Genomic DNA, 12,355 nt, shown 5'->3' with positions numbered 1-12,355 from the left:
CCTATACTAATACTTAACAGCCTTTTATTTCCGTTAAGTCTCTTATGTTATTTGTTTTACCAAATAAATTAAACCAACAAAACATACTTGGCAAAGCATTTTTTATCTCTTAATTTTAAAGAAATAGACAAATTGAACTACCGTGCAGCATTTAACCTCCATAAAAAAAGTAAAGTCCTTACGTTTCTTTTTTGCGGAGCAGCCGTAGTCTTGTATGTTCGACCATCTTGTTCATGAGATTCCAAATAAATTTCAGCTTGTGATGGCGAGGCGAGATTAGGATCAGTCTTTTTCTGTTATAGAGCACAAAAGAAAAAGACAAGGTTATCTAGCTCAAAGTTACCACATAACTATTGATTTACTTAAGAAAAATTGCACATCAACTATTTAAAAAATGCCTAAGCACTAACATTCAATCAAAGGATTTATGAACAAACAACTAGATAGTCATTACTATTCAGTAGACACAATCCAAGTGTGTACAGGAAGTCAATGAAGGCAATATTAATGCAGTTCTAAAATTGAATATCTAAATTCAAGCAAATACCAGCAAAAAATAGACATGCATCTGATTTCTGAAGAATTAAAGCACAAAAATGTTTGATGGCACTTGACATGAACAACTAAATTATTGTGTCTGCGAGCTCTATTTATTAGTTTTTTCGGGTTGTTCACAGTGAATTATTTAAAGTTATATAAATGCGGATTGGTTTGTAATAATCTGAATATCATAACTAAGCAGACAACTAAATAATTGCTAGTTATAATGATGATATCGACAAGGACAGATACATTATTTAAAAAAAAGGGGGGGTTCTAACATGTCCCATTTTAAAATTGGATTTAAGAACATGTCCCCATCTAATTAAATTATAAATTTATCCTATAATCAAAATTTAATCCAATTTAACTTAACCATGGGGCCGTAATTATAATATCAAAATAAAAGGGGAAATATTCATAAATGTACTAGTTAATTTAGGAATCATACCAACTTCTCTCCAACTTTTGCACTACTGTTGGCACCCTGATTGTGTGGGTCAGTTACCGAAGCGCGGATTACTTTGTTATCATGTGCTAATTCCTGTAAAAAAAATTGCACAATCCAGTTTGAGAATCTTTAAAATCATTAAAATCATATTAAAAAGAAGCACAAAGGCACCTTCACCGACTCATCTCCCCAATACTTTATCAGCAATTTAAAATCCTTGAGCGGAATCTCCTTGGGCCTATGTTCAAGCCTTTCATCATCAGTGGCATGCTGTGTGTAATGCTTTGCCTTCATCCGAGACTTGTAAGTCCTCCAGCATCTATTAATTGTCTCATAAACCCAGGACTGAGCTTCATTCGGAATAATACAATGGTCCTAATATATAATAAACTCAAGATCAATAAAATGAAGGGGTTAATTGAAAAATAAATGAAACTGAGGTTTAGGTAATAGAATTTACCCGAGTATAGTCCCACATTTTCTTCTTCAATTGTTCAGCAACCAGGTGCCAGTTGACATAAGTAAGAGAGACATTGTCCTTTGCAACTGTTCCGAGAAAATTACTCAGCTCTCTCGTAACTTTTCCGTCTCTTGAAACAGGTACATTTTGTTTGTTCAAAAAAATCACCGGTCTTTCATCACGTGTCCTTGCGTGAACAATTAGCAGTTTTGTCCTCCCTCTCCATTTTTTGGGCTTTGGTACTTCATAGTACATACACACACAAAAAAAGGTGACTGCGAATTTAATAATTAATTAAATTCTTACTGCCTCTCCATCAATAAATAATTAGTTCTTTTTCTTCCCATTCTTCGTTCTCTACAATTATTAGGATTGCAAATATAATGTGAGGCCAAAGCAATAAAGAGTATAAAATAAAAACAAAATATATAGGAAAGTTGATATAGTGATAAACAAAATATCAGGTCTTAAACTAATAAAAAAACACAATTTACACTCTTGAGAAACAAGGAAGGAAGGCCAAAGTAATGAAGACTGTAAAAGAAATCCATACCTCAGATGAATCATCACTATCATGTTCGTCCTCACTTTCCGGATTATAATCATCATCATCCGGAGAGGCTTTGTCTTTTTCTTTGGATTACTCAATAACTGTTGTTGATCGAGCTCTCAAATCAATCACTAATTTTTTGATCCCAAGTTCTTCCAACCTTCTATCATTTTCCTTCATTCGATTAAGTCTTTCTTGCTCACAGGCTGGTAGCGGTGGGGGGGCACCTGCAATAATTATAAATCAGCACTATTATTAGTGTAGCTCAACTATGCATTGTACTTTCTTTCTAAAAATTTGGAAGGAGTGTTTAAGTGAATATTACAAGTGTTACAGTCCAGGTTAGAAGAAAAAAAGAGGAACATTGACAAGGATACCTCGATGTCAGGTATACCAAGTTCAAGGGGACATCTTACTTGGCCTGCATCACCTTGTAGCTAATCTTTCATTTTCTCATTATTTTGCAAAGTACGGGGTCTTTTTCTTTTGATTTCGGTCAGTGGTGGTGGGGGCAACTACAATAATTTATGAAGACAAGGTCAGTGATTAAATTGACACAACACAACAATAATCATTATAACTTATGTTTTTAAGAAGGAAAATTAAAAAAATACCTCTTTATCCAGAATAATATCATCTTGTAACTGCAGTTTCCTTCTAGCAGACCCTTTATCATTTCCTTGCCCAGCAGTTGCATCTTGCTGAGTAGGCAACAGAGCTGGCGATGATCGTAACGCATACCTCCGACTGGGCTCAGGTGTCTTCTTAACAATCTTCCTTGGGTTCTGCTTCTGCTGGAGTTCATGTGTGGTAATATATTTCCGCTTTTGTATTTTCTTCGGTGAAACTGTATTTATGCAAGAAAAAAATCCAAGTCAAAGAATTATCTTCAACTAATATGGACATCCAAGTCCCATTATGCATATATAAAGAGATACAGAAATAGATAGAGATGTGTACTTAATGGGGACCTAATTATTTATCAGCAATAGGCATACCTTCAAACAGGCTTTTCCTCGGCCAGACAATCACGTGTGGCTGCATCTCACACAACAGCTCAATTGCAGGGTCAACAACTGTGTCTACATAAAGCTTGACCTCTTCGCCATCGTTGCACTTTTCTATCTCTTGAATGATGTCCAGGTCAGTCCTCAGCAGCTTCCAACCACCATGTTTTCATTCTTTTGCATAGACTCCTCCGATTTTATTGAGTTTGAGGAGATCCTTCACCTCCTCCATCAGATCATTATAAGCCCACATATCAGCATCTACATTATAAATAGTCAAGCAATCTCCACCAGAGTAACTTGTCCTCTGAAACTCCCCACCGTGGTACAATCCAATATTAACGTGTTTTTATGCCATCCTGCACAGAGTTCAAAGAGATGTCAATGGCTGACCATTAAACAAAAATATTTCAAATGTATCTTTGCCAAATCCTAGTATGCCATAAACACATATCTCAAACTAATTGGTAAACACATATTAGATCAAATAATAAACAACAAAATATTCATGAATTGGCACTCGACACAAATGCAACAAACACAATTTCGATCACAAAAAGTTATTAAGCATCTACTTCATATCCTATATTTGTTTTTATTACACGTGTAGGATATTTGCAGCTAACATACAAAATTATAAAAATAAGAAAAAATAGTTATCATATGCATCTACTGAATCAACTAAATTACAGTAAGGAGATTTAATCCCAACACTACGAAATATAACAAGGGCATGCTGAACTTACCAAGACAATAAATATAAACTACAAATCAGACGACGACGACAAAAAATTTAAACTACAGAGATGGATTTCATTGAAGAATTCATGGAAGAAATAAATTAAGATAATCAATTACATCTAAATAGTCCAAACACAGAGAAAATACAAAATGAAGTTCACTGCTGTGATTAATTTTAAACTTATAAATGTTTAGCAGTTTGGTTGCTTCATTTATCGGGAATGGGAACTTTTGTTGTAGGGATATCATCTCTGCACCAACTCATTTCATCAACATGAGTTTGAAGTCCACAAACAAATTCAGTCTCACGGAGATCAGTATAGTTGACATCTTCATGTGCATCCACGTTTCCATTATCAAACCACTCCCTCGGTAGTTTCTTAATTACGTAATGTACATTCTTTTCGATTGGGTCTTCCACATAAAAAACTTGTTGCACTTGTTTGGCCAGGACATGAGGATCAGATTTATGGCATAACCTATTGAAATTTACTCGAATATGACCGTGTGGATCTTTTTGTTGTTGGTACCAACGACACTTAAATAGGACAACTGTAAATAATCCCCAGTAATCAAGTTCTATGATATCTTCTATCAATCCGTAGTAGCTGACATCCCCAACTATAGGGTTCTTGTCTCTAGAACTAGAGAAACTAGTTGTTTGTGCAGTCAAGTATACACCACTGTTTTGTGTTGTGCATCGAGAATCTCTATCACTTGTGTGGAATCGATAGCCATTAACAACATAACCAGTAAACCTTCTAGCTGTTCGATTAGGCCCCAACGCAAACACCCCCAAGTCAGATGAAACCTCCACCATTTTCCCAACCTCTTCTTGTAACCAGTCCCAGAATTCTGACGTGTGTCTTCGTGCCCTCTTGTATCTGTTCGTATTTTCGTGGCTGTCCACCAAGGCTTGATGTTCCCTAAAATTATACTAAGTTAAAACAGTGCAGAAAAGAAAAAGTTCTTGAATTATGAAATAAAATTATTTACGTTAGAGCTTATTAAACTTACTCGAGGAGCCTCTCTACTTCTTTGTTACCAGTATTGAACAAAACATAGCGATGACTTGCCTTCCAATCAACATCTTCCAAATGAATAATAGTTCCATCTTTATTCCTTCTCGTTCCGATATGATATTCAGCTTGTGTTGGCCCTCTTTCGAAAACTGTCGAGCACATGTTGTTTTTTGTTGTTTCATCAGCAGCCAAAAATCTTGAACAAAATGTTACACATTCTTCAGCTATGTAACCTTCTGCAATAGAACCTTCCGGCTTACTTCTATCACGAACGTATGATTTCAATTTTGCAAGATAACGTTCTATTGGGAACATGTTTCGTAGGTGCTGAGGTCCCCCAAGTCTAACTTCTCTAGTTAGATGAACAAGCAAGTGCACCATTATGTCGAAGAAAGCTGATGGAAAAATCATCTCAAATTGGCAAAGTACCTCGACGATTTAAGTTTCCAACTTCTCAAGCTCCTCCAAATCGATAACCTTGCTCCATAGAGCTCTAAGGCAGGCACTCAATTTCATCAAAGGTACTGCAACCTCAGCCTTTGTAGTTTTTTTGATGGCAAACTGCAACAAGTAGTGGAGTATGAAATGAGCATCATGGCTCTTATACCCCACTACTTTCCTCTCCTTTGTGTGCACATATCGCCTTATATTGGAGGCACAACCGTACGGCAGTTTAGTGTTTTCCAACACTGAACAAAAGATCTCCTTCTCTTTGTTCGACAAGTCAAAGATTGCTGCTCGTATTTCATGGTGTGCTCCATCTTCTGATAGAACAGGATGGAGGGGTTTTATAATTCCCATTTCTTGTAAATCTTTACGAGCTGCAACATGATCTTTTATCTTGCCACTAATATTGAGTAAAGTGCCCAATATGTTATCACAAACATTTTTTTCTATGTGCATGGCGTCAAGGTTATGTTGAAGTGGATTATGCTTCCAATAAGGTAAATCCAAAAAAATTGACTTCTTTTTAAAAGGGCCCTCAGTTTTACTCTTTGCCTTTTTGTTCTGCAGGCCGAATTGGTTTACATACCCAGACAACAACTCTTCAATGCCAGTTCCCGTTAAAACTGAAGGATACTGCCCCATTTTAATTGCGCCATTAAACCTTTTAGTATCCATTCTCCACTTGTGTGCAGAAGGAAGAAACTTTCGGTGGTTCATATAGCACATTTTATTGCTATGCTTCAAATAAAGTGATGAAGTTTCATAATGGCAAACAGGACACCCTAGTTTGCCTTTTGTGCTCCAGCCGGACAACATAGCATATCCCGGGAAATCGCTAATAGTCCATAGCACTCTAGCACGTAAATTAAAATCTTCATCAGCCAAGGCATCATAAGTATTAACGCCGACCTCCCATAATTCTTTTAACTCGGCAATTAAAGGTTGCATGAACACATCAATACTATTCTTTGGTGAATCTGGACCAGATATTAGTGTCGAAAGAATTAGATTTTCTTGTTTCATGCATAGCCAAGGTGGGAGGTTGTAATTGACCAATACAATTGGCCAGGTACTGTGACTTAGGTTCATTGAACGATAGGGGTTGAATCCATCTAAGGCTACTCCTAAACTAACATTCCGATTTTCTAATAAAAATTCAGGATAGTCAGCATCTATCGTCTTCCAAGCCTCTGTATCAGCCGGATGTCTTACTTTTCCATCCTGTTGACGTCCCACATCGTGCCATTTCATTAGTTTCGAATATTCCTTGCACATGTATAGCCTCTGCAATCTCGACTTTAAAGGGAAGTACCTCATCACATTAGCTGGCACTTTGTGTATAACCTGCCCCGGATCACTAGCATCATTGCCTTTTTTTTCCGGTAACACCCACCTAGAAACACCACAATTGTCGCATTTTTCTTTGTCTTTATTTTCTCCCCAGTACAACATGCAATTATTTCGGCATGCATGTATTTTTTCATAGTGTAAGCCTAAATCCTTGATCATATTTTTTGCAGCATTCAAAGATAAAGGTATTTGGGCATCAGGAAAGGCGTCTCTTATTAACTCCAGCAATTCCCCAAAGGCAGACTCGGAAATTCCATGAGCACACTTTAAATGATAAAGTTTGATCAGGAAACTTAACCGAGAGAATTTAGTGGATCCGAGGTATAGTGGTTGTTTACCCTCCCTAACATGGCCATAAAACTTTCTAGCCTCTGCATTTGTTAGACTTTCATAGTCATTTTCTAAATCTCGAAACTTTTTACCCGTACAATTGAACATTTTACCCAAATTATCTTCGAAATCCATCCCCGTCCCCGAATCCATGAAGTCAATATTACCGTCTACTTTGGTATGTGATACCTCGCAAATCCATTTCATATGTAGTGGAGAAGGGCCACTACATATGAGATGATCATAGATAACTGTTTGAGTGTGCCAATAACGGTTGACACATACTTTGCAGGGGCACTTCATTTCTTCTCCTTTAGCATGAATTGGAAATGAATTTTCCAAAAATGCCTTTATCCCTCGTACATATTCTTTACTAGATTTTGGAAATCCTATCCAGCTACTATAATCATCTTCCATTAGTACACTGTATAATATAGCCTGCGAAGTTAAAAGATTATAAGTCTACCTAAAAAAGCCCGTGTAATCCTCTCTGTACACTATACTGCAGTGATACTAGATAAACTAATAATTTCCTACATCTCATTCCCCATTTTTATCCATGCTTTCATTTTTATTAAATTTTTTACTTCAATTTACAACATATTAAACACAGACACATATTAAACATATTAAATAAGCAGGGATAAATACATAAAATCAAAAATAAAGTTCAATTAGAGGTTACCTTGGTCCAAAATTGAAACCACAAAGCAGCTCTGAACCCTAATTGCTAGCTCTAACCGAAACCCTAAAATTCCGAAACCCTAATTGCACGCCCTAACTCCGTTGCAGAGAACCCGAACCACCGAAATGTTGCTGAGAACCACCTAATTGCTGCTGAATCTACCGAAATGAGAGCGTCTGAGGTGAGGCTGAGGTGAGAGTGCGGCTGAGGTGAGAGTGCGGCTGAGGTGAGAGTGCGGCTGAGGTGAGGTGAGAGTTAGGGAGAGTGAGATGGGTGAGAGTTAGGGAGAATGAGATGGGTGAGAGTTAGGGAGTGTTGGTGAGAGGTGAGTGAGTGAGCGAGGTGGGAGGCTGAGGTGAGTGAGCGAGGTCGAGAGAAAGTGATGTTTCTGAGAGAGAGTCTGAGAGAGAGAGTGATGTTTTTGGGGGGAAATTTAGCCGCCCATATTTTCACTGCACCTTTTGTACGATTTTCATTTTATTTCATTTTTTCATTTTTTTCATTTTTTCGTAAATTTTAGAAAAAACGATATTTTAATATCCCGATCCGACCATGATCCGGGCATTATATTTTTTGATTATTTTTTCCCAATGTTAGGAAGGCAGTTTAATAACATCTGTACGGTTGGATCGTCGAGAAAACCGATTAAAAAAATCGAACGACGGATATGTGGGTCGAACCGTTAAATGAATCCTATCCTGACATATGAACCCTATTACGATCCGACCACGATCCGGGCATTATATTTTTTGATTATTTTTTCCCAATGTTAGGAAGGTAGTTTAATAACATCCGTATGATTGGATCGTCGAGAAAACCGATTAAAAAAATCGAACGACGGATATGTGGGTCGAACCGTTAAATGAATCATATCCTGACATATGAACCCTATTACGATCCGACCATGATCCGGGCATTATATTTTTTGATTATTTTTTCCCAATGTTAGGAAGGCAGTTTAATAACATCCGTACGGTTGGATCGTCGAGAAAACCGATTAAAAAAATCGAACGACGGATATGTGGGTCGAACCGTTAAATGAATCTTATCCTAACATATGAACCCTATTACGATCTGACCATGATCCGGGCATTATATTTTTTGATTATTTTTTCCCAATGTTAGGAAGGCAGTTTAATAACATCCGTACGGTTGGATCGTCGAAAAAACTGATTAAAAAAATTGAACGACGGATATATGGGTCGAACCGTTAAATGAATCCTATCCTGACATATGAACCCTATTACGATCCGACCATGATCCGGGCATTATATTTTTTGATTATTTTTTTCCAATGTTAGGAAGGCAGTTTAATAACATCCGTACGATTTGATCGTCGAGAAAACCGATTAAAAAAATCGAACGACGGATATGTGGGTCGAACCGTTAAATGAATCTTATCCTGACATATGAACCCTATTACGATCCGACCATGATCCGGGCATTATATTTTTTGATTATTTATTTATTTATTTATTTGATTATTTAATTAATTATTTATTAAATAATTAAATTATTGGATAATGTGGGACCCACAACTAGAGCCCACATGTGGGGCCCACTTTTCCATTATTTATTTATTTAATTATTTAAATAATTATTTATTAAATAATTAAATAATTGGATAATGTGGGGCCCACATGTGGGGCCCACAAGTGGAGCCCACATGTGGGGCCCACTTCTCCATTATTTATTTTTTAATTATTTAATTAATTATTTATTAAATAATTAAATAATTGGATAATGTGGGGCCCACATGTGGGGCCCACAAGTGGGGCCCACATGTGGGGCCCACTTTTCCATTATTTATTTATTTAATTATTTAAATAATTATTTATTAAATAATTGGATAATGTGGGGTCCACATGTGGGGCCCACAAGTGGAGCCCACATGTGGGGCCCACTTCTCCATTATTTATTTATTTAATTATTTAATTAATTATTATTAAATAATTAAATAATTGGATAATGTGGGGCCCATATGTGGGGCCCATATGTGGAGCCCACATGTGGGGCCCACTTCTCCATTATTTATTTATTTAATTATTTAAATAATTATTTATTAAATAATTAAATAATTGGATAATGTGGGGCCCATATTGGGGCCCATATGTGGGGCCCACTTCTCATTTATTTATTTATTTAATTATTTAAATAATTATTTATTAAATAATTAAATAATTGGATAATGTGGGGCCCACATGTGGGGCCCACTTCTCATTTATTTATTTATTTAATTATATTAATAATTATTTATTAAATAATTAAATAATTGGATAACATGGGGCCCACATGTGGGGCCCACAAGTGGAGCCCACAGGCGGGGCCCACTTCTCCATTATTTATTTATTTAATTATTTAAATAATTATTTATTAAATAATTAATTAATTGGATAATGTGGGGCCCACAAGTAGATCCCACATGTGGGGCCCACAAGTGGAGCCCACGTGTGGGGCCCACTTCTCCACTATTTATTTATTTCATTATTTAAATAATTATTTATTAAATAATTGGATAATGTGGGGCCCACATGTGGGGCCCACAAGTGGAGCCCACATGTGGGGCCCACTTCTCCATTATTTATTTATTTAATTATTTAAATAATTATTTATTAAATAATTAAATAATTGGATAATGTGGGGCCCACATGTGGGGCCCATATGTGGAGCCCACATGTGGGGCCCACTTCTCCATTATTTATTGATTTAATTATTAAATAATTATTTATTAAATAATTAAATAATTGGATAATGTGGGGCCCACATGTGGGGCCCACATGTGGGGCCCACTTCTCATTTATTTATTTATTTAATTATTTAAATAATTATTTATTAAATAATTAAATAATTGGATAATGTGGGGCCCACATGCGGGGCCCACTTCTCATTTATTTATTTATTTAATTATTTATTAAATAAATAAATAATTGGATAACGTGGGGCCCACATGTAGGGCCCACAAGTGGAGCCCACATGTGGGGCCGACTTCTCCATTATTTATTTATTTAATTATTTAAATAATTATTTATTAAATAATTAAATAATTGGATAATGTGGGGCCCACATGTGGGGCCCACAAGTGGATCCCACATGTGTGGCCCACTTCTCCATTATTTATTTATTTAATTATTTAAATAATTATTTTTTAAATAATTAAATAATTGGATAATGTGGGGCCCACATGTGGGGCCCACATGTGGGGCCCACAAGTGGAGCCCACATGTGGGGCCCACTTCTCCACTATTTATTTATTTAATTATTTAAATAATTAAATAATTGGATAATGTGGGGCCCACATGTGGGGCCCACTTCTCATTTATTTATTTATTTAAATAATTATTTATTAAATAATTAAATAATTGGATAACGTGGGGCCCACATGTGGGGCCCACAAGTGGAGCCCACATGTGTGGCCCCCTTCTCCATTATTTATTTATTTAATTATTTAAATAATTATTTATTAAATTATTAAATAATTGGATAATGTGGGGCCCACATGTGGGGCCCACAAGTGGAGCCCACATGTGGGGCCCACTTCTCCATTATTTATTTATTTAATTATTTAAATAATTATTTATTAAATAATTAAATAATTGGATAATGTGGGGCCCACATATATGGCCCCTTCTCATTTATTTATTTATTTAATTATTTATTTAATTATTTATTAAATAATTAAATAATTGGATAATGTGGGGCCCACATGTGGGGCCCACAAGTGGAGCCCCCTTGTGGGGCCCCCAAGTGGAGCCCACATGTGGGCCCACTTCTCCATTATTTATTTATTTAATTATTTAAATAATTATTTATTAAATAATTAAATAATTCGATAACGTGGGCCCACAAGTGGAGGCCACATGTTGGGTCCACTTATCCATTATTTATTTATTTAATTATTCAAATAATTATTTATTAAATAATTAAATAATTGGATAATGTGGGGCCCACATGTGTAGCCCAGAAGTAGGGCCCACTTCTCCATTATTTATTTATTTAATTATTATTTATTTAAATATTTAAATAATTATTTATTAAATAATTAAATAATTGGATAATGTGGGGCCTACATGTGGGGCCCACAAGTGGAGCCCACTTCTTTATTATTTATTTATTTAATTATTATTTATTTAATTATTGAAATAATTATTTATTAAATAATTAAATAATTGTTTAATATGGGGCCCACATGTGGGGCCCACAAGTTGAGCCCACATGTCGGGCCCACAAGGGGAGCCCACATGTGGGGCCCACTTCTCCATTATTTATTTATTTAATTATAATTTATTTAATTATTTAAATAATTATTTATTAAATAATTAAATAATTGGATAATGTGGGGCCTACAAGTGGGGCCTACAAATGGAGCCCCCTTCTTTATTATTTATTTATTTAATTATTATTTATTTAATTATTTAAATAATTATTTATTAAATAATTAAATAATTGTTTAATATGGGGCCCACATGTGGGGCCCACAAGTGGAGCCCACATGTGGGGCCCACTTCTCCATTATTTATTTATTTAATTATTATTTATTTAATTTTTTAATTAATTATTTATTAAATAATTAAATAATTAATTATTTAATGACGTGGCGGTGCACACGTGGCAGGGTTGAGCAAATGTAACAGTAGCGTTATAACAGAAAAGTTAACGTAACGCTTTGCTGACGTGGCAGTGCCACGTGGCAGTGTGGGCCCACATGTGGGGTTCGCCTATTAGTGTGGGACCCACTTTCTGGAACAAGTTTTAGTGGGGCCCACATGTGGGAC

At 35.8% G+C, this 12,355-nt stretch overlaps 1 protein-coding gene across 1 annotated transcript; it reads right to left on the bottom strand.

Annotated features, from left to right (window-relative positions):
* Positions 1-5,209: 5,209 nt before the first annotated feature.
* On the bottom strand, positions 5,210-7,315 carry LOC141680229 (uncharacterized). The gene has a single exon (XM_074486514.1). The coding sequence runs from the start codon at positions 7,313-7,315 to the stop codon at positions 5,210-5,212; it is 2,106 nt and encodes a 701-aa protein (XP_074342615.1).
* Positions 7,316-12,355: the final 5,040 nt, after the last annotated feature.

The sequence above is a fragment of the Apium graveolens genome, chromosome 8, assembly GCF_009905375.1.
Source record: "Apium graveolens cultivar Ventura chromosome 8, ASM990537v1, whole genome shotgun sequence".
NCBI lineage: Eukaryota > Viridiplantae > Streptophyta > Magnoliopsida > Apiales > Apiaceae > Apium > Apium graveolens.
The sequence above is the reverse complement of the archived record's forward strand: the minus strand, read 5'-3'. Positions and strand labels throughout refer to the sequence as shown.